This window comes from Aspergillus multicolor (genome assembly GCF_047715735.1).
Source record: "Aspergillus multicolor strain CBS 133.54 unplaced genomic scaffold BDW74scaffold_5, whole genome shotgun sequence".
Taxonomy (NCBI): domain Eukaryota; kingdom Fungi; phylum Ascomycota; class Eurotiomycetes; order Eurotiales; family Aspergillaceae; genus Aspergillus; species Aspergillus multicolor.
This window is the reverse complement of record NW_027395956.1, coordinates 62,514-88,804: the sequence shown is the minus strand read 5'-3', so window position 1 is coordinate 88,804 and position 26,291 is coordinate 62,514. Positions and strand designations below refer to the sequence as shown.

At 50.1% G+C, this 26,291-nt stretch overlaps 8 protein-coding genes across 8 annotated transcripts; 2 read left to right on the top strand and 6 right to left on the bottom strand.

The window, feature by feature from the left end:
• Positions 1–46: 46 nt before the first annotated feature.
• On the bottom strand, positions 47–2,936 carry BDW74DRAFT_166315 (putative MFS monocarboxylate transporter; the record flags this gene model as incomplete). The annotated part of the gene is made up of 5 exons (XM_073726539.1): positions 47–718; positions 790–857; positions 926–982; positions 1,544–2,600; positions 2,667–2,936. The coding sequence occupies 5 exons, from the start codon at positions 2,934–2,936 to the stop codon at positions 47–49; spliced, it is 2,124 nt and encodes a 707-aa protein (XP_073586352.1).
• Positions 2,937–3,956: 1,020 nt separating this feature from the next.
• Positions 3,957–6,988, bottom strand: orlA (putative alpha,alpha-trehalose-phosphate synthase subunit Tps2). Its single transcript, XM_073721781.1, has 3 exons — positions 6,538–6,988; positions 4,240–6,478; positions 3,957–4,178 (listed from the first exon to the last, which is right to left on the bottom strand). Exons 1-3 carry the CDS (start codon positions 6,847–6,849, stop codon positions 4,009–4,011), a joined length of 2,721 nt encoding a protein of 906 aa, XP_073586351.1. The 5' UTR covers positions 6,850–6,988; the 3' UTR covers positions 3,957–4,008.
• A 933-nt stretch (positions 6,989–7,921) lies between these two features.
• BDW74DRAFT_111148 (uncharacterized protein) lies at positions 7,922–9,831 on the top strand. Its single transcript, XM_073721780.1, has one exon. It carries the CDS (start codon positions 7,972–7,974, stop codon positions 9,535–9,537), a length of 1,566 nt encoding a protein of 521 aa, XP_073586350.1. The 5' UTR covers positions 7,922–7,971; the 3' UTR covers positions 9,538–9,831.
• BDW74DRAFT_111140 (uncharacterized protein) lies at positions 9,574–9,960 on the bottom strand. Its single transcript, XM_073721778.1, has one exon. The coding sequence runs from the start codon at positions 9,853–9,855 to the stop codon at positions 9,610–9,612; it is 246 nt and encodes an 81-aa protein (XP_073586349.1). The 5' UTR covers positions 9,856–9,960; the 3' UTR covers positions 9,574–9,609.
• On the bottom strand, positions 9,832–15,803 carry pld3 (phospholipase D). The gene is made up of 2 exons (XM_073721779.1): positions 10,250–15,803; positions 9,832–10,195 (listed from the first exon to the last, which is right to left on the bottom strand). Exons 1-2 carry the CDS (start codon positions 15,595–15,597, stop codon positions 10,126–10,128), a joined length of 5,418 nt encoding a protein of 1,805 aa, XP_073586348.1. The 5' UTR covers positions 15,598–15,803; the 3' UTR covers positions 9,832–10,125.
• A 144-nt stretch (positions 15,804–15,947) lies between these two features.
• Positions 15,948–17,558, bottom strand: BDW74DRAFT_147870 (uncharacterized protein). Its single transcript, XM_073723607.1, has 3 exons — positions 17,037–17,558; positions 16,199–16,943; positions 15,948–16,056 (listed from the first exon to the last, which is right to left on the bottom strand). Exons 1-2 carry the CDS (start codon positions 17,449–17,451, stop codon positions 16,225–16,227), a joined length of 1,134 nt encoding a protein of 377 aa, XP_073586347.1. The 5' UTR covers positions 17,452–17,558; the 3' UTR covers positions 15,948–16,056; positions 16,199–16,224.
• A 542-nt stretch (positions 17,559–18,100) lies between these two features.
• chl1 (DNA helicase) lies at positions 18,101–22,162 on the bottom strand (the record flags this gene model as incomplete). The annotated part of the gene is made up of 11 exons (XM_073726538.1): positions 18,101–18,319; positions 18,497–18,695; positions 18,865–18,909; positions 19,223–19,893; positions 19,949–20,119; positions 20,211–20,828; positions 20,929–21,114; positions 21,145–21,558; positions 21,618–21,784; positions 21,854–21,914; positions 22,025–22,162. The coding sequence occupies 11 exons, from the start codon at positions 22,160–22,162 to the stop codon at positions 18,101–18,103; spliced, it is 2,889 nt and encodes a 962-aa protein (XP_073586346.1).
• Positions 22,163–22,924: 762 nt separating this feature from the next.
• On the top strand, positions 22,925–26,037 carry BDW74DRAFT_147863 (putative chitin synthase activator (Chs3)). The gene is made up of 6 exons (XM_073723606.1): positions 22,925–23,052; positions 23,193–23,356; positions 23,503–24,238; positions 24,293–24,412; positions 24,469–25,704; positions 25,753–26,037. Exons 2-6 carry the CDS (start codon positions 23,247–23,249, stop codon positions 25,762–25,764), a joined length of 2,214 nt encoding a protein of 737 aa, XP_073586345.1. The 5' UTR covers positions 22,925–23,052; positions 23,193–23,246; the 3' UTR covers positions 25,765–26,037.
• Positions 26,038–26,291: the final 254 nt, after the last annotated feature.

Genomic DNA, 26,291 nt, shown 5'->3' with positions numbered 1-26,291 from the left:
CCAGAATGTCGAGCGCACTAAATAGATAGCAACCTGTAGTATTGATCTATTTCTTCGCCCCCTTCTTCTTTCCCCCTTTGGCGAGCTTTCTCTCCCTCTCTTCGGCCCTCTGTTTGGCAAGCTCTGCCTTCTCCTCCTTCTCAGCCTCCTTCCGCAGCCTCTCCTGCTCCCGCCTCTCCTTCACAATCGCTAATCGCGCCAGATCCGCCCGCGCCTCATCTGTCTTCCCCTCCGCGTGAAGCTTCATGTACCGCTCACGCGCCTGCTGTGCCTCAATAGCCTCGCGTTCTCGACGTGACAGCTGCGCTTCCCCGTCTTCATCATCATGCATCTTCTTCGGTTTCGTGTAATTCGGATTGGAGGGAAGATCAAGGTCCGAGTCCTCTGAGTCCGCTGCGGCGGCACTGGCTTTGCCTTGGTTCATGTTGCCATTTGTCACGGGTGTTTCGGACTCGGAGTCGCTGGGCGGCAAATCGCCTGGTTGTGCGGGCCCTTGCGCCTTGCGCGCCGCAACGGCGGCTTTCTTCGCCTTTGCGGCCGCACGGCGTTCTTCGCGACTTAGCTCCGGTTTGTTCTCGGTTGTGGTGTCGCGGGGAAAGTTGAGTGTTGTGGTGCTTGGGCCGGGTTCGTTCTCGGTCTCGGAATCGGAACCGTCTGTTGAGGCTTCTTCTTCTTCTTCTTCTTCTTCCTCGGAGGTTTCAGGGTCATCAGCGGGGTCCTGTAATTTGCGAGTCTCTTAGTTTCGGGCGTCCCAGTGCTCAGAAGGTGGTGAAGTTGGTAGAAACGCACCCGCCACATGCTAACGGGGTTTCCTTCTTTGTCGACGGTTTGAATGTTGCGGCTGAAGTGTTTCCCACCTATGCGCGGGCTAGTCAGCTGTCTCTATATCTTCAGTGTATCCAAGTAGGTCGGACAGTCGTAATACCTCCTCGGCTCGGTTTAGAGAACTTTCCTCCACGGCCGCGGGGCGCCATTTTGATTTCTCGTGGTTTGAGTCGATGTTGCACTTTACGGACTGATCTAAGCTCGATTTCGACGAGAGGTACGGACTATACGTTCAGGTAGGACTGCTGCGGTATAGATTAGCTCTCGAGGTTTTGTCTGGTGAAACGGGGCTGGGCTGACAGGGGCATGTGCCCATCTGCCACTCTTGTCTTGTCTTGCGCTATTCCGTGGACAGGTTCGAGTGGGGACTTACTTGCCTTCTGTGCCCTCTCACCAGCAGAAATCAAAGTAGCTTGCTAGTGTTTTTTAGGGATGTCACTTGTAGCCAAACCGAGTCTTTTGAAGAATAAATAAAAAGTTTACAGAGTAAAAAGCCAGTCGGTGACTCGGTGGTGCCAAATGGCGGCTCCATCCACAGTCGAGGCGGGGAAATCTTCTTCATTTATCCACTTGCTCTCTCGTACATAGGTGAAGCGGCGCCAGCATATAAAGTATCAACTAATTAGAATGATTTCGTTGCGAGACTACTATGTACGTTCCCCGGCTTCAAGATATCTTCTTTATGCTCGCTCCCAGACAAATCCAATTTTAGCCCAACGAGCCGTAATCAAGTTTAGAGTCCCAGCAAGAATTACACAGCCCATGAACATCTGTGCGTATAAATAATCGCCTTCGCCTCGTTGGACCAAGGCCCCGGCAATAGGAGATCCGATTAGAGCCGCGACGCCAACGACCGACATGACCATGCCCATACGGGCCCCCATTTTCTTCAGGTCCGTTGTGAGTGTGCTTAGGGTCGCTGGGAAGAGCGACTGAATTCCGGCCGCGGCCAAACCATAAAACGCAGCAAAGCCATACACTCCGCTCAGATTACGCACGCCTGCCCAGCACAAAGCAACAAGCCCAGTAGCACAGCTGAATGGAATCAACATGTTCAATGGGCCGGTGTATCGATCAGCCATGAGGTTCGGGCCGAGACGACCTAGAAGACCGATGCCGTTCATGAGCAAAAGGACGTTGATTGAGGTTGTTGTGGATGCGCCGATAACTTCTCGGGTGAAACTTCCAATATAGAAAAAGCCAATGTATAGCCCCCAGAAATTGAGGAACATACCGATGGCGAAAAATGAGTATGATGCTTCTCTGAACGCGGCCCATTCCACAAGCGGTCCGCTTTTACGCGGTGGTAATCGTTGTTTCAGAAAAATAATGCAGGGCGTTAGTGTTGCTAACGAGATGAACCCTAGGGTGCGCATTGTCCATCCGTATCCAACCCGCGGTAGCAGGCGCATGACCACAGCAGGAAAGACAAGACCTCCTGTAGCAGACCCGGAGGCTACGATGCCGATGGCGATGGACCGATGTCTGCTGAAGTACGTGGGCGTCAAGGCAATTGTGGGACAAAACATCAGGCCGCATCCTATGCCCTGCCCGATTCCCTGTGCAAGAAATAATTGCCAGTATTTGGTGCAGAGAGATGTCATGAAAATGCAGGACAGCTCCAGCACTGTCCCGACTGTCAAGGTAAGTTTGAAATATCCAGCATCCGTCGCGCGTCCCGAAAAAGTCCCGATGAAGAAAAGTAGGAATATTTGAATGCTTCCGACCCATGAGATAGCGGACGGAGATTGCCCAAGAGTTTCAGTGTAGTACGTCTGGAACACGCCAAATGAGTTTATATAGCCCCAGGTGTTGAAGATCACGAAATGAGCCAATGCTACCTGCGACCATGCAAGAAACCCACCATCCGGGGGCGGGCCAAGATCTCTGCCAGACTCTCTGGTACGGACGGTTGAAAGGGTCCTAGCTGCGAATGCGCCAACATGGCTGACATTCGTGGCAGTTTTCGTAAGCTCCTTTCTCTGACCGTGTACTTGTCGTGACTCCACGTCCCCCAGACGGTCCCTCAACGACCTAACATCTTCGCTATAGCTGTCATCTACCGGCCTCGTAATCTGAGATTTCTCGTTTGTCGTTGTTGACGGGTCCATCGCGATTTCCTAGTAGGTATATGAACTGGGGTCTCAACAATGTTCTAAGATGTGCGATTGAAGCGGATCCCGTGCAGAATGTGGCATCAACTCAACGGGTTGAGAGATCCTGCTGACGAGCCACTATAGTACTTGGATCCCGAGCTTTGCGGCCACACACTGAACAATCGATGAGGGTTAGATGTACGGGACAAAGGCACGGAGTACACGAACAGGAATCGGACAATTGGCGCAGAGAGTTTTCAGACTGTCAAGCACCAGGGCTAATGGGTTCAAATAGAGACGAGTCGAGAATGTGATTCAGAAGATTTTCCGAATCTCTGATTTTTCGCCCTTTAGGTTGCCATCGTTCGAGAACCGGGTGTAAGGGAACAACAGGTGGAACTCGCCGGAGAAGCCTTCGTCTCTTGCTTGCGATTTGGGGATGCGGGGGAGCGGGGATTGGACAGGAATTTGAGTGAAATTTACATATAGCATTATTATTATTAATAGCAAAGGGCGCAAAGCCAGCGTGGAGCACCGGCGATTAGATTCCTGAACATTTGGAGAGAGATGGAGCATGTTCGCACAGAAGACCGAGGCGAGCCCCAAGCATGTTCTCCTGCTACTCGGCTCATCGGCACCGCTAAGCTCCAGGGTCCGCAAAAGATGCTCCCAGCCTTGAGCCCGCTCACGGTCACCGTCACCGTCACCAGACTCTTGCGCAGCTCAAGGCTACTTTCCGAGACGCCTAGTCTACGTGCTCTGTCTCTGGAATAATCTTTGCTGTGAAATCTGGAGGACTTTCTTCAACACGGGCCTCGAGCCATGGAAGTGGACAGGGCGGAATCCACCGGCGACGGGCCTCTAGCCATGGACAGGGCGGGATCCGTTGGATCCTTGAGAACGTTAGTTGACAGTAGTAAGGTTGATATCATCGAGACCAAGGAGTATAAGAAAAGCACCGAGCACATGCAAGCCAGAATATAAATCATCTAAGCTGTCTAAGAGTTATGAAAAATTCTATAGTCCCGTGTATATGATAGAGTTCAAAATAACGCGCCCGTTGTACCCGCTTCTATACTGTCACGGCCTAATAGTCCTGCCCAGAGGAGCTATTATTGAGCATCGTGATCGTCTCAATCACATCACTGGGCTCCAATAGGTGCCAGCCCGCCTCTGTCTGCTTTGAGCTTGCACCAACAGTGACTGTGTAAACATTGTCTGCCGGCAAGTCAAATTTCTTCAGAGCACGGAACATGTCTGGGTGCGTTAGCAACTACCAATGGCAAGACCAGGGTTAATAATTGGAGAAAGAACACACCTTCATCTGTGAAGTCGTCGCCAGAACATAAAATGCATTCGGGAACCTTCCCATCATCATAGGCCTCCACCAGCCGCTTCGCTATGAAACCTTTGTTAACAAATCTCGGCCGAACCTCGAGGTTAGCTTTGCCGGCCATGACTTCCACGTCCCATGTTTTGGACACATGCTCTTCCAGCTGCTTTCGACATTCTCGCGCCTGAAACGCGCCATATTCAGGGTCGGCGCGGCGATAGTGCCAAGTTAGGGCAACCTTCTTCCTCTCAATGAAAGACCCCTGCGTACGCTCAGTAAAGTGTTGGTAAATATCCATGACTTCCTTCTGCCAGCCCATATCAGTAGACTCCGCTAGGTTTTGCCAGTTGTCTGACCTCGGCATCCGCATAAAACAACCGTGCTCTGCGCTCAATCCGAGTTCAGGAATGTGGCCCATCCATTCGTCCAAAAAGGCCTGGTCACGACCACTAATGATCCAAACAGCATTTCGAGGATCTGCAGCCAAAGTTTTGAGCGTTCGCAAAACACGATCTGATGGAATAGCAGATTGGGGGTCCTTCACGATCGGCGTAAGAGTACCATCGTAGTCAAACATGAATAGCCTCCTCCGAGATTTGCGATACTGCTTTAGAAGCTTGGTTCTGTCGAGAGCTGGGGTTGCCATGGATTGATCAAAGGAGGAGAGATTGGTAAGTAAACGAGAGATGAACTGGTTGGACCAGGCTGAAACCGTATTTGTCGTAACGTGCTTGTACAGCTTCAAGTGCTGTTCCTTTTTCTCAGCAATAGGCACTGTCAGAGCTCTGTTTATTGCTTCCGAGACCCCGATAGTATCCCATGGGTTAATATGGATTGCACTGGACAATGCCCCTGCTGTCCCAGAGAATTCGGAGAGAATAAGCGGACTGTGATTGTCCTGCTGGCAAATAATATATTCCAAGCTCGTGGTATTCATGCCATCGCGGACTGTTGTGATTAAACCAACATCGGCTGCCCGTAACAACGCAAAGTACTCGTGTGGGGAGAGATACTGAGGATAGTATTTGACGGGGGAGAAACTCAATGAGCCGAACCGACCATTAATCGTATCAACCAAGTTTGAGATGCGACTTGCAATCTTGTGTTCTTCTTTTTCTTCCTCAACACTTGTCGGACTAGTAACCTGGATGAGCACGACCTTGTCTCGCCACTCGGGGAATCGCTCTAGGAAGGTCTCGAATGCTTGGAGCTTCTGAGCAACACCTCGGGCGCTGTCTAATCGATCACGGCCAACTATGATTTTCTTGCCGGCATATAACTTTTGCAACCCTGCTACAGCCTTTGCGGTGTCCGGGCTCTCAAAAGCAATCTTTTGTATCGCTTCAGCATCAATACCGATAGGGAAGACATCCACCGCCACATGAGCACCGTACGCATCAACACCAGCCGAGTTGGACTCAAACCCTAGCACACGAGTACAGCAAGACGAAAAGTGGCGAGAATAGGAGAAAGTTTGGAACCCGATCATGTTAGCACCAAGAACACCTGTGAGGATCTCCTTTCGTTTGGCTAGACACCGCATGAATTCGCTGCTAGGAAACGGGGAGTGAAGGTAGAAACCGATGTAAATGTTCGGAATATGCTGTCGCAAAATGCTCGGCAATAAAAATAGGTGATAGTCGTGGATCCAAACGATATCTCCCTCCTTGTAATGTTGAATGATACGCTCGGCAAAGAGCTGGTTCATCCTCACGTAGTCCGCCCACGAATCGCGTTCGGATCTACCATCCGTGGGCCCGTTCTGTTTATAATGCAGAAGGGCATAAAGCTCCCTCTCAGCATAACGCCTCCACCGGCTTTGGTCATCCAGATTGATTGTGTCATCGGGCACTTCAGATTCGTCCGACAGCCAGACTGGAACGACTTTACCGTGGCGACTTGAGCTCAATTGTTTTTCCAGCCTTTCTCGATCAGCAGGACTTACTGCGGAGGATTCTGCGGTGTCATTATTCGATTGCAGCATGCTTGCGTCGGGCACCACTGGTGCTGACCCTTTGTTGAGGGATCGCGCAGCATGATCAAGTGCCGCAGGCAATCTGATGTCGGTGTTGGTGTCAAATGCCTGTGAAGGGCTGCTTGATTCCTCGAGAGGCTCTACTTCTCCTGTCCACCCAACCAAAGTATGATTCCAGCCCGACTTATCGGAAGCTAAATATGCAAATGAGTCAAATAAAGCAGAGGCCCCAGGGCGAGGTTTCAGCTCCTGCAACCGTATGTTAGTGATGGTGTGCTTCATTCCTCAATAGTAGATAAATATCATACCCAGTCGCGCCCTGATCTAAAGTAGAGTTTGTGTGGGATACAAAATGCGGCGCTGATGATGCGACCAGTGAGGTTCAGACCTGGGTACTGCTTTTGAAAATCAGGCGCTCGCATAGTAAGAACCTCTTTCAGGTTCAGTTGATGCAGCACGTCACTCCTAGATTGGGCATTTTTTGCGACTTCTGGCCGGGGCAAAGAGATATTCGAGGGAGAATCAGAGCTCGCAAATGTACTATGAGCGTCCGTGAATGAATCAAAACGGACCTCTCCTGGCCTTCTGTCGGGCTTGGAAGCCCCTTGCAGTATAGACATTGCAAGCAAACAGATTAAATGTTGGTGCTTGACGGGTGAACACGCGTGACAAAGAGAGATTGAAATAGCGATATATATTCTTGAAAACCGTAGCAAGTATCAGCGTTCCGATGTTCAGTCAGTAGTGTCTTCTTCCGAGGGAGACATACCGAGCAGGATTACGCCTCCGGATTGAGAAAGAATGATGTGGCGAAACGGGTAGAAAAGCGGCAGGCTAGGCCATGCAGTGTGCAGAATAAGGTCAATTGACTGTGCTTGATAAGGAAGCCAAAGCTCAGGCGAGGTTGGTCCTTGGGGAGCGAGGGGCACGATGGTTATCCGAGGGGCAACGGGGCGGTGAGGGAGACTTGGATTGAACGAAGTTTTAATGAGAAATTTGAGAGAAGTCGAACGGTCATTCAACCTGAGCAAGGATGATGTTATGCTTGCGATAGCCTGGAAGGCTAGAATCCACTTGCCTCGTGGGCTTCGGACAAAAGTAGGATTCGACCAAGAAGGACCAAGAAGGCCCGAGGGTCAAGCGGGTGATCGACGTAGATAGGTAGGTGAGAAGTTGACGCGGTGGTCACGAAGTCACTACTACTGGAGAACACAACAGTGTCAGGCCTCGAGGCCAGATGAGATTAAAAATACATCATGTAGAGAGAACTTTCGCTTGCAATCAAGGCAGTCGTTAGTAATAGATGACGGCGTAATTCGTGATGCTGGGCGTGGTCCTGGGGAGGAAGCATCCAGAAACCTGGGCCCGGCGTGGGGAAAGGCGACGTCATTCATCCCCGACTGCCCTGGACACGACGCTCGCGACCATGGACCAATTTGCATGGTGTTTTTCTATCCCATAAAGATGACCCTGGTTGAACAGTAGCTTTGAAGCCCCCCGTCTCAGAAGCAAAAAGAAATAGGCCAACCTGGCCTTCTAGGGCTTTTGGAATCATGTGAAGAGCGCAGCATCACATGCGAATAGTTAGCCAGCGCCTTATTTATTAAACCTCAGGCAACAACCTATCACGTGACATACGCGCTATCATGTCGCCAACAGCTTGCGCCATTTAGACGCCCAAGTCAACGATGTCGGCAATGCATATCTGGCTTTAAACCACACGGCAAGCAGTTCCTGGAGCCATGTGCTCTCGCTTAATTAATAACACAATACTCCGAACTCCAATTTCCCACCGCCGAAGCCTCCACCATGTTCCTGCGCTGACGAATGGTCCGATTATCGAAGATAGTCTCGAAAAAACTCTCGAAGAGCACCGATTGCTGAACCGGAAAAGCTTGATTCGCAAGGTCTATGCGCGATCCGACTTGGGGAGGCTTGATTGTTCTACTGAACCCAGGACGAATTCCGCCAAACCTGAGCCGTCCGAGTCGTCCAATCTGAAAGCCCGAAACCAACTATCAGAGACGGAAACGCCCTTGTCAACTATTCAGGATAAATTAGGGTCTTCTACGGAACAATCTACAACACCGAAACGCACTAAATTTCCGTCTATTAACTGGCAGGTTCCGAAAAACAAATCAACGCGTTCCACGCACGGCGAAGGCCGAGATACTTCACAGCGCCCATGGCTTGCACGACTAGACCAGACTGTGGCCTATTCGGACGGCATCTCACACCTTGACGCAGAGCTTCATGCTCTCGAAGCATACTTGACGCCAACTGTCCAGGAGAAGGAGGTGGCAAGTCAGGTTGTCTCCGATGTCATCAGCCTTATATTGCGCTATGCAGGTTCCTCTAGATCGATGCGCATTTCTCGCGCAGGGTTCACATCGAGCCATTCAACTGTCGACCTTATAGTTGCAGAGTCAAATAAAGAAAATTTCGCTGACGATCTCGACAAGCCAAATGAGAGTTACAGCGCGAAAAAACGCAGGCAGCGCAAAATCCTTGACTTGGCTCAACGTTCCCTCGGGCAGTCCTCCGTCTACGAAACGCAGCTCGAAAAAAGCGAGAGAACTCTTAAGGTACTTCATAGGCCCTCTAGCCTCGTGCTCCGGATTACCTGCGCTGAAGATGAACCCACGGTTCTCGAATACCTTCGAGACTTCCACGCTGAATACCCAACCCTCCGCCCTTTATACATGGCCATGCGGTTACTTCTCGAAAGCAAGGGGCTCTTCGGTACGGAGAATACTGTTAATAGCAACGAACTGCAATTGCTTATTGCCGCAATTCTCAAATTGAACCACGGCCGTTTCCGGCGCGACGCCCTCCTTGGAGAATCGTTCCTCACGTTTCTATACACCTTTGGTGTGCAAATAGACCTCTCCACAACCGGTATCGCAGTGGATGCTCCTGGTTTTTTCAATGCTGAGTCCGTGGAAGACGCATGCACAATGTACAACCCCGATGATATTCCTGCTCTCCTCCGCGGCCAGCGCTCTCTCATTAAGACAAAGAAGACCGCCATGAAAAAGGGCAACAGGCCCCTTGGTCTCAAACTCCTTATTCAGAATCCGGCAAACTACATGACACAGGCACCAGGATCCTGCTCACGAACTGCAGAGACACAAGGTGCTTTTCGGAAAACTTATTCGGTCTTAAAATCTGCCCTTGATGCTTGGGAAACTAGACCAACAAATAGCATCCTCAGTGCCGCACTGAATGCGAGTTTTGAAGGGTTTGAGGCGCGCAGGGGTTCTATTCTCGCTGCCCATTCCGGTTCATGGAAGAGATTCGTTCTGTAGGATTTTGGCAGGGTTGTTTCTGGGAAGTTGAACCCCCGGAAGTTGAGAATAACCGGATTTTACGAAGATGGCTCAAATTTTAAACAGATAACTCCAACTTATTAATCTACATGATTTGGACTCCTGAGTAAGACAACCTGTAAGTTCCAATTTCAATCTATTTTTGTTCAATTCTGGTAAGTTGGTATTAGCCGAGGTAATTAAGACCAGGGGGATCTTCACCGAAAGGACCGAGGAATATATATGTGTATAGTTAGAAAAAGCAAATTGAAAACGCCCGCTTGCCATGATGGCTACAAATGCACTCAGAATTGCCATAATCACTCATGCCTGCATATGTGGGAAAAGTTATACAAACAATACAAGTGACAAAGAAGAAGAAAGCAAGGGACTGCGGGGGACAGGAGTAACTATGGATAATTTGTCCCAAGACAGAAGACAAATAGAATCAGTGTTTGGGTGTGAAGACAGATCAACGATAACAATTTATACAGGCAAAAAATGAGAGTCGAGAGTTTGAGAGTGTATATTAGTTGCTGGTTTATCATCAGTAGGTGCGCATGAGTAGTCAGTAATTGCAGAAACCTACTATATTTCCAGAGGAGAAATTTGATCGAGGGTGTAAAGCCAGTTTCCACCCTGTTCTTCCTTCTCGAGCCTGCGATGTTCAGTCAGTATCGAGTCGGGGAACTGAAGATGATACACTACGTACCAGTCATAAGGCCAGAGGATGAGGTGCCCTTGGACCTGGTTGAGGAGATCTTCCGCTGTCTGCTTGTCCATGACTTCGTCGGTCGTGAAATCCCGCTTTGAGCCAAGCGTAGTGGTCCTGCGTCTGCGACGCCGTGAGCGATTGGTGGCGTTCCGGTTCAATGCCTCCGAGTAGTCGACCTGAGGCGCCTCTGAGCGCTGTCTGTCGACGTCATCTCCAGAAGAAACGGTGTCCTCTTGACGCGAATGGCGCCCGGTACTGATTCCGGGCACGTCCGTCGGTTTCAATGTGGATTTTTCGTTTTCTGGTGGTGTTATAATTTGGCTGACTTCGTGATTAACCTGCTCAGTGTCCGGTTGCTCGTCTAGGTTCGGTTGTTCGGACTTTTCGTCTGTTGGCGTCTGACTCTTCCGTTCCGTGCCATTGCTTCCCGTACGGTGTAAAGGTAATGAAATGTTCGGCTTGAGCTGTGTAGCCCAGGTGGTTCCTGCGCCGGGAGGCCCTGTCTGTCGTTGGTGATGTGGGTTAAAGGCTTTCGCGGTATGGTGATTCTGCATCTCTGAAAACCGTTCTGCATAAGCAGTGTATTCTTTGTATTCTTTCCAAGATTTGACTTCGCTGTCAGGCATACAGCGGAAGACATTTCGGAATATTTTAGTATTCTTTTCGGCCACAGCAAGCCACGTATCCAAATAAAACACATCGACGACAGGGTCCCTCATGCAGTCTTTGTCAACGAAAATGTGCTTCACATCCTGCCCAACGGGAGACACGAATTTCGAGATGTCGAGTTTGTCCCTAGTCAGTGCTGAAAGCAAGCTGCCGTCTTGTGAAAGCGCTAGGGATGGGTTATGGGCTGCTGACATTCCTTCCACGACCTGATAGGTCCCTCCATCTTCGGACGTCAATGCAGATGACGTCGCGATTGGTTCTTGACCATCTGAAATAGTATTCGGCTGCGAGTTCTTCCTATGGGTAGGTTTTGGCTGCAGGACGGTGCCCTTACCTTCACTGGCTATAGGAGAAAGTAGAACTTCGCGTCGATTATTGAGAATCTCTGAGTCGCGAGAATTACCCAGGCCGTGCTGCTCAGCGACATGCAGATTGTCGGCACCGAAACCATCGACATCCTTTTTATGTTCTTGGTTGGAAGTCACCCTCGCGTCCGCAGTGAGTTTTCTATTCGACTTCAAGTTTGGATTATTACCCTGCTCCCAATCGACGTCGTGGTTGAAACTGTGTAATTCTTCGGAACGTGATAAGAACTCATCCTGGACACGATGACGACGCTCAATCATCTCCCTTTCATCTTGCTTCTCCAGCATCAATGACTCAGAGTCGAGGTTAGCCATTCGAAGCGGCCTGGGCTCCTCTTCATCGATCTGGATCTTGCGGAGTTCTTCCTCTGTTGCCAGAGAGTGCTCCATTAATTCGTCGACATCAAGCCCAAGATGCTCCCTCATGAGACGCATGCGAAGCGTGTGTGGAAATCTTCCGACAAGGTAAGGGCGGCCGTTCATGGTAGACCAGATCATATCCGTATCACGAACTACTGACGCGACCTCTGAGTCTCGTGATCCTAACATAGACCTTTCATTGATATTAGCAGATCCAATGATCGCTGCCCGGTCGTCAACGATCATACATTTCGCATGAATATAGAGTTGCTCGGTAACGAGCTGTTTCTGAGGACCAATCTTACCCCAGGACCTGAGGCTAAAAAATTGAATATAGTCCTCAGGCTCAATCCCCAGGGCCCGCAACCGCCCAAAGATGGATGTTTCACCACGGCAAATACTGCGGTATTGACACATCATGATCAAACGGACACTCGTTCCACCTTCGCTGTCAACGGTGTTTTGGAAGCCTGGTATCAACGGAATAACAATGACCGCACGCCATGCCTCTTTATTCTTCGCCGCCCTGGTGATCCGCTCCACCAAGGCGTCGCCAATCAGATTTTCAATTTTGCGGCCATCAATCTCGCAAGTACTGATGAAAAACTGGTTTTCGATGTACACAAAGTGTTCAGATTCTTCGATCAACTTGACATATGCGTTCATTATACTGTGCTCTGTGACCTCTGGTGTACCCGTAGACCATACACTACTAGAGCGCAATATCTGAACCTCACAGGTTCCGTCAAGACCAAGAGCTTCCAAGTCTGCTGGCTCAAAATCTGGCGGTGGTAATAGGAATGGCGTCGGACGAGTAGGTTTCCTTTGTCGTAAAATGTAATTCCACCGTTGAACGAAATGGCGAGTAAGGTCTCTGGCCGGTTGGCCGACTACATGCATGGAGATATCATGCCACGGCATCCTGGGAACAACGTTGCGGTCATACATTTCCTCGTATGGCTTATCCAAATCGTAAAAGTCCTGTATGCGAGGATTTGAGTAGTCCTTGCCTGGCCACAGTTGACAATTATCTGTGTCTTTCTGGCCACCAGGGGTCTCAAAACCGGTTGGTTTGTCATCCGTCAGGAGATGCTGCGGTGTGTCCCACCGTCCGAAGCATAAATCGATTCCACCAACGAAAGCGAGTGTGTGATCGATAATACAAAGTTTCTCGTGATGTGCCCAGAAGAAAGTATTCTGTCGGAATTGATTAGGTGATCGCTGAACGAAAATGTTTGGGTGCAAGTCCAGTAATGAGAATTTGGAATACTCCGAGTCAATAGGAATGGCTGAGTTGATGTTGCGGTACATGATGACAAAGACCTTCACACCCTCACGGGCCTTCCGCTGAAGAAGACGATCAAGTCGCCATTTTTGGCTGATTGCCGCTGGTCTCCGCATATACAATTCAGGACTCAACCACCAATCGTGTATATAGATTACATCCTTGGCCTGGTTGATGGCTCTGGATACCACCCACATGTGGTCACGTCCGTCCACCAACCACTGGGCGAAACAATGCTGACGAACTGGGGCAAAACTCTCAAAGCGATTTGGTTTCGCCCAAGGGGTATTACTAACCATGAACCGGATTGAGTCCTCGAATTGGTGAAGTTGGCGCTCGTTTCTGGCCAATAGCCTGAGCTTCCGCTCGGAATTCTCGAGTCTTAGCGTGTGGTGTTGCGGATGCCTTGCTGATTCTGTTGCCGACTTTGCAAGTTCTTTCGCTTTCTGATGGCGCAAGCTAACCTTCTGAGTCTGAAGCTTGAAGAACGGGTCGACCAAGAACACATCGTAGATATTCATTTCTTCGGGCGAGTCGACACAGACAACGTAGCTGTGCCTAACGAGGAACCATTTGGGCGAATGCCGTCTCTTCATCATCCCGGGGTTGAAGGCTCTTCGAAAGTCAAGGCCCTTTGAGGACTGAATCATCAAATATCCTTCTTTGCCGTGATAGCTGCCTTCAGCTGCAAGACGAACGCCCAGCGCAGAGAGCTCAAGGAACTTGCACAAACGATTACTATCAGGCTTGAAGATCAAGAAACGGATCAGTTTCTGGAGGTAAGCTTCCAACTTCTTCCGCTGTCTCTCCGGATAAGTATCCCTCTTGCTTGTTGGACCCCCCTCCCCAGCAGTTCCTGCGCCAGTCTCACCCTCGGCGCCGGTCAAACTCGACAATCTTCGGGTGATACCAACAGACGACCGTCGTCGCCCATAAGCCGGCGGCTGCCTTCGTCCGGCTCTCTCGTTGCCGCTGGTCGCATCGGGTGCGGTTTCATAGCCCGCCTCGTCTTCCTCGTCTTCCCCCTCACTCTCCAATCCACGAACGCCCCGCAGATATGGGAAGGCACTCCGGGGGAAGCGCGGAAGGCTCTGGCCGCTTTCAGGGGTTCGCAGCTGGATGTACTTCTGAGTCCCAAAATGAAGCTTGTACTTTAGGTGAAGATTTGCGAAGTCGCGCAGCGTTCGGTGGATAATCCATTTCATACGTGTCATGCCGCTCCCATACTCCAATTCAATTCGAAAGACGAGGTGACGATCTCCAGAGTGAGAGTCAATTTTGCTGTCCGTGACTCGAACCTTGAGTTGCTCGAGAAGTATCGGAATCCGCTTACTTCCATGTTCATCCCGTTGAAACATGCTGGCTAGAAGTAAGGCAGCTGGAATACCGGACGCTAGTTCAGCCAGCAATTCTGCGGATTTGGCATGATCAACAGTATTGTCAGCCTTGCGTCGCCCGATGAGCTTTAACCCAGCCTTGATCTGTCTCCATTTTTGGGCACTCAGGCTAGAGCCACGGTCAGCCCGGTGACGCCTCCAGGGCGGGGCCAGCCCTTCCCCATTTTCAGAGGGTCCTCCTATACCAGTTATGCGTCGAAGGTTACTTGGTCGCTTGTCATCTTGATTATTTTGGTTATCTGTCTGCCGGCCACCGTAAGTTAGGCCACGGGAGTTTGTGAGCCAGGCGCTTCGCCGCCTCCATGCAGCATCCCTGCTTAAACGATCACGGCCCTCGTCTTCTGAGACGCCCTCCCGCTGCTGGTGTATGTCATTCGCACTTTCCCTCCGCTGAAAGAAACTAGGTCTGTAGTTATCGAATGGTGCAAAGGAACCGTACAGGTGGAACGATGGACGGCTATTTTTTGGCGTGTTGGGCTCGGTTTGCGGGGCCGAATCGACATCTTGGCCACGACGAAATCGTCGTTTCTTCCGAGGCTCACGGGATTGCTGTTCTCCTGCACTCTCCTCCGCATCGGCATCTATATCACTTCCTTCTTCCTCAAGCGTATTCGGGAACCGGAACTCTCCTCTCTCAGAGGCTGGGGTGGACAAATCATTACTAGCAAAACGTGTATCTGATATTGTTGCGTTACTGACGGAGCGCGCGTGGGAAGCAAACGGTGGGGTGGCCGCAAATGCCTTCAACTTCGTGAATAGTGACTGTCTTCCCCTAACTGGGTCAGCATCGTCGCCTGCGACGGAAGGGGGTCGAGACTGCGAAGTCTCGATAGCGGGTTCTATTTCAGAATTCTGTCGGGAAAATTGCACGCTTGCGCGGGGAGGTGATGCAATGGAGGCCGGGACCGGGACTGAACTTGGTGTTTTCTGCTGGTTAAGTCCTTGTCTGTTGGCGCTCTCGACCGATTCATTCGGTCGTCGTAGGCTTAGCATAGCGTTGTTCTCTGTATCCCATGATTCGGACGTCCCACTGACAATTCCACCGCGAGATTTTCGGTTATTATTGTACGAATTTTCTTCATCGCGGACAAATCCGCCATTGCTCGCGTGATTTTCGGTAGCGTGCTTGCTTCCTGTGGGTGACGGAAAGGGGGATGACAGCTTCGGGGCATGAGATATTGGTAAAGGCTGGGGCCGTTTTGTGTAGAATCGATCCGAAGTATGCTCAGCATCCTTCACCTCTGAGGCACTGACCGAGGAATCAGCCATAATAGCCTGTGCAGGGAGGGGAGGACCTGTCCTGGTGGTTGCAGAGTGGGTGCGGTCAGAACAATTGCCGTTGATAGTGGTCAAATCGCGGTTTTCGATGCATTCATAGTACTCGTTGCCGATGCGCCTCCTACAACGTAATTTCAATGCCACGTTGATCAGAAATTTAGTTGATCAAGTCAGTTAGGTGCGAGGATGGTAGTCAGGACTGGCGGGCCAACAAGTGAAACAAACCATGGAGGGAAGTTGGAACGACTACGCCGAGCCGCAGTGGAGCCGGCCCCATCGGCTCAGGACAGCGCCGTTGGCTCATGGTCCTCTTTCTTGGAAAGGGGCATCGAATTTTCCAACTTTGACGTCCCATTGTATTGGTGAAATCCAACTTTCTCCTTGCTGGACTGGGCCAAGAGCTTGAAATATGTGGCTCTATATAACCAAGAGACAATTAATGAAAGAAATGTAAGAACGTAAGCCCGTCCCATGTATTTTGCACCCATTCCCACATCTAGGTATTCTATCATTGCGTGTACGAAGTATGGGCTGCGTCTCGAGTTCAACGGGGCCCGAACAGATATACATCGAACTGATATACATCGCACAGAAACCTAAGTGGGACCAGTATACTAACTAGATCTTAGATTCTCTCACAGAGGCTTTCTTGACCTCGTCTTTGCCACAAGCCAGCGCATCCCCAATGAACCGAACCGCCTGATCAACCATCTTTGGCGTCACCTCATGTCCCGCGTTCTGGTCAATAATATCCTCAAGGGTGATGACGCCGTCTGCGAACCAACCATCAGGCCCAACCGCCTGTTTGAGCCAACTCAAAAACGTCTCCCCTTTGCTGTATGGCACCAACTTGTCTTTGCCCCCTGATAAATTGAGGATCTTCTTCCCAGCTAAACACTGCGTAAACAATGGCCGCAAGATAGTTTTCTGGGTCTCCGTGGGTTCTGGGATTGGCGCATTGCGAATAGGCCCCGCCTCTGGACTGAGGTCTAAATGGCTTAAAAACAGGCCCGCAGGGTCCCATTTGCGGACCGCATCCAGAAGTGTGGAAGGAAAGTCCTCCGACCCCAGGAACTGAGCGCCCTCCGGCATTGTGTCGTTCCATGAAGGGAGTTTGGAAAGTCGAGCACGATCGGCCATTACGTTGGCATAATCGGGGCAGCCGATAATAACGACGCCAGTGGAGATGCGAGGTTCATGTAGGATGCAGCTCCAGGCTGCGTGGCCTCCGAGTGATACCCCAAGGACAAGATTTTCGGAAATTCGTTTGTCGGTATTGGGGAAGACAAAGGCTGGAAGATAGTCCATCAAGAGAGAGGTGTCTCGCGCGGTGCCCTCTAAACCATGACAAAATTGCGTTATCAGTCCAGAGCTCAGTCGGCATTTTGTACGTACAAGTATCTTGTTTTTTCATCGAGGAGGCAACTCACGGAAGACGGAAAACATATCTTGAGCATGTCGCGGGTTACCCTTCTTCCACGACTCATTGCACAGAGGGTCAACCAATCTCGTGCCATGATTTCTCTGGTCAAAGGCTACGGCTATCAGGCCCTTGGTTGACCCTTTGCAGCCCGCATGGCCAGTCTCAATCCGCTTGTTCCAATCATTGATTACTGCAGTAGCAATCGGGACCATGCGCTCGAATGTTGCAAGTCGAGGGTGCAAGAGCCAGAGACAGGCAATCTCCGATGATTGAGGAGGGAGTTCATCAAGACCGAATACTGTTGTCTGGATCCCCGCAATTGGGAAGCCCTTCCGAGATATGCTGGTCTCACGATAGCGGGGTTCGGTTTCTAGCGTTTTCAAAGGATCCGTCATTGTCCTCTCTCTTCCAAGCAAGGACATTCAATAGATACAAAGATGAAATAGCAAATAGGAGGTGTGATTTGAATGAGAGCACGGTATGACTTACCGGTCATCTTGATAGGTTTGGAGAACTTGTACCAAGTTCAGTCAGTAGCGTTGGAGGCTGGACCGAGTCCGGGACTCTACGAAGCATGTGCCGAGGACCCAGTTTTCCCGTAGCAAATAGCTCAAGGATGTGTAAACCACTCATGCATAGGTAAGGACTTGACACTCCTGTTAACATTCAACCCACTGTTCATGCTCGTTTGATGGTTGTTTGTTCTACTAAGATACTTCGCTACAGTTTACTGCGACCTTCTCAGAAAGCAAAAGCTCTAGGATAACAAGGCAATTGCATAAGAAGCTGCAAGTGCCCAGAATGATAGGTTCTTCCTTATGGTATTTTATTTGTAGTTGTGATCGTTAAGGGCGTCGGGAGGCTGAGATCGTCACAAAGAAGAAAAAATGAGCCCTTGTTTTGTAGTTACACGAATCCACAGTACGATCCGCAGCTCCCATAGTCAAGGTGCCGTTCAACACTCGACTATGTCCACGCCAGCCCCTTTACCAGCGCACCAGCGCACCACCGGTTCCAGGTATTTTGTTGCGCCTCGAAGACAAAAAATAACGGTTTTCCTTCACCATTCATCTAAGCGACCAGCTCAATAACACCACCGGCCTCCTTGATCTTCTGCTCAGCATCACGACTAACATAGCGGGCGCGAACAACGATGGGAACCTCGGGGAGACGGCCCTTGCCGAGAACCTTGGAGTAGCCGAGGGAGAGGAGGTCGATGACGGGGGCAGTGTCGGTCTTCTTGCCGCTAACGTAGGCTTCACGCTGCTCGGCGGGGACGAGGGACCACAGCTATAAATCAATACTTCATCAGTCATGTACCCCAAATATGACGATTTGCGGCCTGCTGCAGACTACGCTTCCTGCTCTCATCAAGAGGAAACAGAGTGCAGTTTCGCCACTCGGTCTCCCTCGATCGCAGCGCGCGTCCATCGAATGTCTGAAGCAGAATCTGGTCCCGGAACGTACCTTGTCGAGGTTGATTGTTGGCTTCCAGAACTGTTGCTGGGTCTTGTGGAAGTACCTCATACCAACCTTACCGAAGTAACCGGGGTGGTACTTGTCAAGGTTGGTGCGGTGGTGGTGCTGACCACCGGCCATACCACGACCACCGGGATGCTTACGGTGTTTGCCGATACGACCGTAACCGGCGGACACATGACCGCGGCTAGAAAGAAAGAAGTTATATGTTAGTCCCTGTAATCATTTTGGCGATTGTGGTCTTCGTGATCTCGGCGGTGGTTCGTCGCAAAACATTTTTACCGATTTCTTCGTTCACAACATTTGTCCAACCAAGTCGAAGAGGATAGAAGGAAAATAGGGAGCTTTGCACTCACTGCTTCCTTGTCTTAGAGAGGCGGGTAGGCATCTTGTCGACGGGACTGTGACAAGTGTTGGCGATGGGGATGCGGTCGGAGTGTTCTTCTATCGGAGGTTGAATTCGAAGCGCTGCCCCGGCTAGAGTGTGCGCTAGCCCGCTTGCTCTGCCCTAAGAAAGGGTGAGCCCTAAAGCTTCTTGGCGTCAACGCCACGTGATATTGCCCTGGCAGATCAATTTACTTGTCAGATAGGCTCATGGAAAGGTAAACAAAGCATGGCTTATTACAATAACAATAAACTAGTGAGAGAACCATGCCAATTCTGTCATGAGAGTTTCTTTGAGCTCACTTTATGTTGCGAAAGAACCGCGATAACCCATCCAAGGTTGCCGCTGCCGGCGAAAGAGCAGAGTCTTTTTCTAGACTTTGTTTGATCCATCCAGGTAGCTTCTCCTGAATGTTGAATCGTCCATATCGCTTGTCAATAAGCACAATGGCGGCATAATCATAGCGGTGTCTAATAGCCCTGCCAATGCATTGATTCACGGCCCGCATACAAGCGTTCTCATAGAAGTCCCTCCCTGCGGCCTTGGCGGACGATCGCCGGGTGCCTTCTGAGCCAGATGACTCGTTCTGATACGCCTTCTGTTCAATGAACTGGATTTTGGCTTGCCAGACCGGGCATTGTATATTAGGGAACGGGAGACCGACAATCAGTACACCTCTGCCCAGTTTGTCTGAGAAATTAATTCCCTCTGACAACTTGCCGCCAACCACGGACAAGAGCAATGCCCCCCTGCCTTTTTCAATGGTTTGGGCATAGTGATTAAGGAAATCGTCTGTTGTGATTTCCATTTCTTTGGACTCGAATAGTATGGGCTTCTCTTTCTCGATCAGTTCATACAGTGTTTGTTTATTTTCGCATGTTATTGGCCTCTTCCATATACTCAGCACCCGGCTTAGATAGTCGTAGCTCGGAAAAAAAGCAACAACTCCGTCCGGTATGGCTCGACACAGCTGACTGATTGTTCGTCCGAGATCAAGTATCTTTTCCCAAAACTAAGAGTTAGATATAGTCTTCCTACAGGCGCTGAAACCTTACCATTCTCTCGGAGTCACGACCGACATAGGAAAAGTCGAATTCAGAGTCGAGAACACCTCGAGCTAAGTTATGTGCAATCAGGTTCTCCGGCGGAATGACATGACCATAACTGAATGTTTTCAAACGATCTTTTGGGACATATGAGAATAAATGGTCCACATAGTCAGACATCTATAAGATCGTTAGAGAATGAGCGTTCTCGCAGGGCAAAAGAAGAAAGAAGAGAATGGTGGAAATAAACGGGGGCACAGGATAGTCGTACAGGAGACATGGTTCCCCCAGCCAGTATGACAGCCCTAGCGTCTTCGACAATTTCCCGAAAGTGATTTGTTGGGTCAAGAAGCATATAATTCAACTGAATATCCCCAGAAATCTTGGTATAGAATAATCTGCCTTCAGAAGAGAGGTCCATTAACGGCAGCAAAAAGCTTTGCACATGAAAAAGAACGGGGACTGTAGTTTTGGGCTTTAGTTGCGCGTCCGCTGCTTTTTGTGAGTAATCAACGTAGCCGTCAACTTTTCTCGCGAGTTTGCTCTGCTGCAGGTACCGGCATAGTTTGTAAGGGTTGATCTGATCGACTCCCATTCCTATCATCAAGTCGGATGGCAGTACAGAGCCTTCTGTAGGCCGTTCGCTACTCAAGATAGACTGGAGGTGATCTGCTATAGAGCTGACCAAGCGGATGACCTGAGCAACATAGCTGCGGTTCTTACCTCTCAGGCGAGTTTTGAATTTTCGAGCATATGTCGTCAACTGGAAAATTGAAGTCCGTAATTGAGAGAGAGTAACCGTCACAGAATGGATGTTGGATATCGCGTCCATCAAGTTGTGGGCCTCGTCGATTACAATCACATGGCCTTTGATTGAGTAACCAAGGGCCTCTCGAGCGGACCTTTGTAGGAGCAAAGGGTACGGAAGAGTTATAATCTGCCTGGAGTCAGCTCCAGACATGAGAGAAAAATGCAAGGAAGATGCCTACTTCACTATGGCTGAGAACCGGACGGGAAGCATAGTAAGGGCATATACCCATCCTTTTACCCAATCTCCCCAAGTCTTCGATATCTTTCACGCTTGCGAGGGCATGATCCCGAAAGGACGTGGATTTCAGTTCATCCTCCTTTGACGGCAAAAACGAACATCGAAGATGTGCCGCCGTGTTAGGTTGCTGTAATTCCAAACAGCGTTCATTTATCACCGTGGGATTTCCCAAAGCGGACACCCTAGGATTGATGCATAGGTTTTTCCGAGAACCCAGTGAGAGATGCTTGATGCGTTCCTCTAGTTCCTCCTCCTCGCGATGGCTTTGCCTCAAGCTCTCGGGTATGCTAGATGGCACAGTAACGCGCCTCAATTCGTTCACGAATTGCATAAGCTGGGAATGCGTCCTCGAGGAATAGAATATTTTGACACCGCAGTCTTCGTTTTCCTCAAGATTGATGTTTGGCCTAGACCCTTTCAAGCGTTCCAAGAGTTCAATTGTGCTGGAAGAGAGTTTACTGGAGGTAGTGGTCCCTTCCAGGGGCGCTCTAGCCTCATCATTCTCACTTTCATAATCGTCCAATGCAAACTGGTCATCGCCTTCAATATCTTCGCTTGCCAGCGATATCTTCTGGATCACGAAAGGTGTTAGCCTTTGATAGTCACCCGTCCAGGCAACAGTGTCCATACCTGCCGTTTCCTCTGTCTCTCGTAATTTTCGTTTCTGGTTCTCTGCCTTTCTTCCTCTTGTTTTATCCTTGCTAGTCGCAATTCGAGCTCCCCTCGCTTCTGGGTAATAGCACGACTTGCCTCGCGCTTTGCGAATTCTACCATCCACTCGGGCTCGTCATCGTCACCTGGGAGATCAAAATCAACGATGCAGCGTTCAAGCGACCCTGTGGCAACCTACAGGATGTATCCTGCACCACGTCGAGGAAAGTTTTCTGTTTGTGGTGCCGGAGCCAGGTCAAAGAGCCACATATCAAGCTTAGTGATTTACCCTGTAAAGTCAGTAATATAACAGTCATAGTCGGATCAGACGATGAAGGCTTACAGTCCCTGCTTCAGTCAGCCTGCGGACATCTAAACATCCGAACGCAAGGCTTACCAGTCGGAGACTCGAATATAGCAATCTTGCTCTCTTCAAGACAATCATACAATGACTGCATGAAATTGACTTGAATGTCGTAAGGTGAATAGGGATGGTTGAATTCTTGGGCTTTTGGCGTCTCCATTTCTGCGTATGTGTTCTTGTTCAAGTCTATACTAACGTTTCAGTTCAGGTCCAGTTGAAATATTTTCCAGCAATGAAGAACACGATACGGATGGCATTGTCTTCACAAGGGAGCAAGCACAACAATCTATATACGGAGTACGCCAAGAAGCACTGAATCTCAAGGTGGAAGTGTACGGAATATGTGGACATATACACGGAGCATACCTTGAGTTAAGTGGAGGGATATTCAGACATCATTCCAATAGTAAAACCAGGCTTGTGGTTCTCCATCCAAATACAAAATCAAGAGTCCGTGACACTAAGCTAGTGCCTCCTGCATGAATGCCAGGGTGATGGCCTCAGCCGCTTCGTAATCGGAGGCGAAGTTTTCTGAAACTTGAACAGGCGCTGCGGCCGGGGCCAGATAAGCCAAACCTGATAAAAATAGCTTCTCCGAACGGCTGAAGAGGAAGCAGACACAATTACAACTGGCTGGTTCGGCCGCGGCGCGAATTCTATAATAAGGTGCACCGTGCACCCCTTTTCCAGTGGGAAATTGGGAGTTCCGACACGAGGCCACAGCGATTATGGAGATTTGAGAAGCAAAAATGTAATAGGTTCAGTGCTGTTGATGCCGAGTGCAGTACCGTACTACTCCATACTCCGTAGGAAACCCGTGGCGTCTCAGTTAAGAAACTTAGAACCAAGACCGTTCTTGATATTAATGACTGTCGGAATAAGATGAGAGAGTTCTTGTCCAAATTGCTGTCTCGAAACTCTCCTTCATTCCCTGAATAAATTTTTACTGTCAGCTCAATAATCTCCGTTCCACAACCCCATCGCGGTCAGGCACTCCTGTTTGTTATAGCGGGGTACCGACTTCCCCCTCCTTGCTGGATAGCAGACACTGTAAATCCCTTCCTTTCCTGAGCCTCTTATCCCTCCATCTCGCGATAGTATTATTATTATTATTGTCCCGCTCTCTTCCATTCATTCTCAAACCATCCGTTTTCTTATAGCTCTTATCTGACGTCTAACTTCTTACTCAGCAAGTTATTGGCAGGGTGGGCTCAGTCTCCCGAACGCGGCTTATCCTGTAAACAATGAATCGACTCCCACAAGGCCGTGGCCATGGAAGTTTAGGTGCGACCTGGATACCAGGGGGCGATGACCAGTACCATATTCCGGAGCTAGTTTCTCCTTCTCCTCGAAGGTAGTTGGACCCCGTTCTTCCTAGTTCATGAGTTCAGCCCCTCAGCAGAACAGGCACACCGCACAACCACGTATATATTAATTCCACTCGTGCTCTCTTTTTGGGATGAATTGCTGATTGCAGAACAATAATTCATGAACTAGCAGAGTCATGCCAGAAGTGCCGGAAAACATGCAGGACATTGCGCAGCTCGAACATCAGGCTCGCAGCCCCAATCGCACGCAGTATGGCCAGGCCCAGTATGAGCGTCCGCCGTTCCCAGAACGATCCTCCTCCGCTGCTGTTGTTGTTCAGGGACAGCCTATGCATTCTGGCTACGAGACCACTCACTACGAGCAATCTGCGGCTGTATACGACGTGATGGATTCGCCGAATTTCTCCCCCTTTCCCGTGCTGCGGAACCCGCCACCAAACGTTCCCCCTACCGATGAACAACGCGAGGCGAACCTAGAGAAGGCACGCGTTCCCGTGCTATCCTCAAACGATCCAGAAATGCAACTGGCCTGGGCCCAGGATGTGCTCGCGCACGTGGAGGTCGCTGTGCAGAACGAGGCCCGTTTATCTGTGATCCAGCCACCGCGCCCCCAGACCCCTTCAGTTGAGCGACAACTACGAAACGATGCTTTGAACATTGTCAATTTTTTGGCCGAACAATATCATCCGAAAGCGGAGTTCATCAAGGGAATGTGGCTAGAATTTGGCAAATTCGGATTTCGCGTGGATAAGAAGGAAGCCTTCCGCTGCTATTCAAGGGCTGCGGAGAAGGGCTACGCGCGGGCAGAATATCGTATCGGGATGCAATTTGAGAGCTCTGGAGAGCCAGAAAAGGCAATCAGGCACTACGAGAAGGGTGTCGCATTCAAGGATTCTGCCTCTTACTACGTACGTCCACTAGAACCCCAAAGAACATAGCACAATTTAACCTACTTGATACAGCGCTTGGGTATGATGATACTACTTGGACAACATGGCCAACGTCAGGATTACCGGTTAGGTCTCGAGTACATCAGTCTCGCTGCACAGTCCTGCGACGAAAATGCACCTCAAGGCGCCTACGTGTGTAGTCCTCAATGTGGAACCAAACATCTAATTATTGACAACTTTTTATACAGGTTTACGGCATGCTTCTCGCCCGGGAACTGCCGCAGGTGAATGTCCCAGAGACTTATCTTCCTCTCGATCTCAACGCGGCACGCATCAATATCGAAAAGGCGGCCTATCATGGTTTTGCCAAGGCTCAGGTGAAAATGGGAGCCGCATATGAACTCGGTCAGCTAGGCTGCGATTTCAATCCGGCATTGTCCCTGCACTACAATGCGCTTGCTGCGCGTCAGGGCGAACCTGAGGCAGAAATGGCTATCAGCAAGTGGTTCCTCTGCGGGCATGAGGGCGTTTTCGAGAAAAATGACGAGCTGGCGTTCTCATACGCCCAGCGTGCGGCTCAAAGTGGTCTCCCTACTGCTGAATTTGCGCTGGGTTACTTCTATGAAGTCGGAATATATGTCCCAGTCGATATCAAAGAAGCCAAAAGCTGGTATGCTAAGGCTGCAGCGAGTGGCAATAAAGACGCCACAGGCCGGATCGACAGCATCTCGCGGTCAAAGACCTTGTCTCGCCGAGACCATGAAAATGTCGCTATTGCTCGAATCAAGTCCACTCGCTATGGAAATCACCAACGAGGAGCCTCAAACGCAAGTGCCATGCAGCCTGTTACAGAGAGTCTTGAGATGCCTGACCCATCCAGGATGAGTATTTCGGATTCCGGCCCATCTTCTGCTGCTCCTTACCCTGACAGACCCGCGCCTCATGGGCGTCCGGCTTATCCCCCTGACAATCGGCCCAGCTCTGCTTTTGGCATCAATCCAAATATCCGCCCCAACGTTGGACAATACAACCGCGCAGCTTCGTATGGACCCGGCCCAATGGGTTACCGCTCACCAGGCTCCTCAACTCCACCCAACGGCCCAGCACAGCCAACGTCGGCGGCCCCTAAGTTAGACATCGGCTACTCGGCGCCTATGGAGTCTCCGAGACAAGACATGCGAAGACGGCCCCAACGTCTTGATAATGTGCCAGACAGGAAGCCCGCGAGGACGCCTGTTTCGGGTGCGATGTCCTCACCGCGTCCTTCTCCTTCGTCCGCAAATTTCCCCCCGCGTGCCGAATCCATGCAATCTCCCTCCGCTACACCCAAACCCGGGTCCGCTCCTCCCTCAGCGCCACCGCCGCAAACCGCGCCAGCGGCTCCTACCAATCAAAAGCCCGCGACGCCCGGTCGCCTACCCGGCAAAGGCCCAAAGACCTTTGAGGAAATGGGTGTTCCCCAAGCCCCAAAAGAGAGCGATTGCGTAAGTGTTGTCTCATGCGTGCTCATTCTTACTCTGACGCTTTTGCAGACTGTCATGTGATACCCGATATGTCTTTTACATTTGCATATATCCTTCCATTTCCTGTAATTTTGGTATCAATAAGCCTCAATCTGCCTTGTAGCTTGGTCATTTTCCGGTGTGGGCATCCGATATGGGTGAAGTCGATTGCAGCTGTTAAATAGGTCAAGTTAATCTTTGATGAGGGTTTCAGCCTAGCATCTTGTTCAATGTTTTCGACTGCGAGAAATTTGTTTGCATAGATGTAGTAAATTTTTCTCTAAATCTCACACAGTGAAAATCAGGTTTCTGTGTCAAACCCATGCAAAGCCCTGCCAGTAGAGTATCTTCCTAATCTTTCTTGGTTTCTTTATTATACTACTCTCCGCTTCATTCACACATCTAAATTCCATGCGCAATACTTCACCCAATATTGCCATGGCTCAGAAAAAAGGGAAGACAGATAAACTAGCTAAAGATGGTGAGCTCTGCAACCGCACTTGGGGCATCTTCAATGATTTGCGAGGAAACTTACATCTATTGAGCTTCCCTAGAGGGCTCGGCACTGA

Bases quoted from the DNA above. Each gene is read 5' to 3' on its own strand.
- orlA (XM_073721781.1), bottom strand. From the start codon at position 6,849: ATGTCTATACTGCAAGGGGCTTCCAAGCCCGACAGAAGGCCAGGAGAG. The intron at 6,479-6,537 runs GTATGATATTTA...ATACGGTTGCAG, and splicing joins TTAGATCAGGGCGCGACTGG to GAGCTGAAACCTCGCCCTGG. The intron at 4,179-4,239 runs GTGTGTTCTTTC...TAACGCACCCAG, and splicing joins CGACGACTTCACAGATGAAG to ACATGTTCCGTGCTCTGAAG.
- BDW74DRAFT_111148 (XM_073721780.1), top strand. From the start codon at position 7,972: ATGTGCTCTCGCTTAATTAATAACACAATACTCCGAACTCCAATTTCC.
- BDW74DRAFT_111140 (XM_073721778.1), bottom strand. From the start codon at position 9,855: ATGGCAATTCTGAGTGCATTTGTAGCCATCATGGCAAGCGGGCGTTTT.
- pld3 (XM_073721779.1), bottom strand. From the start codon at position 15,597: ATGGCTGATTCCTCGGTCAGTGCCTCAGAGGTGAAGGATGCTGAGCAT. The intron at 10,196-10,249 runs GTACGTAGTGTA...TGAACATCGCAG, and splicing joins ATCCTCTGGCCTTATGACTG to GCTCGAGAAGGAAGAACAGG.
- BDW74DRAFT_147870 (XM_073723607.1), bottom strand. From the start codon at position 17,451: ATGTCCTTGCTTGGAAGAGAGAGGACAATGACGGATCCTTTGAAAACG. The intron at 16,944-17,036 runs GTGAGTTGCCTC...GTCATGGTTTAG, and splicing joins AGATATGTTTTCCGTCTTCC to AGGGCACCGCGCGAGACACC.
- BDW74DRAFT_147863 (XM_073723606.1), top strand. From the start codon at position 23,247: ATGAATCGACTCCCACAAGGCCGTGGCCATGGAAGTTTAGGTGCGACC. The intron at 23,357-23,502 runs GTAGTTGGACCC...ATGAACTAGCAG, and splicing joins GTTTCTCCTTCTCCTCGAAG to AGTCATGCCAGAAGTGCCGG. The intron at 24,413-24,468 runs GTGTGTAGTCCT...CTTTTTATACAG, and splicing joins ATGCACCTCAAGGCGCCTAC to GTTTACGGCATGCTTCTCGC.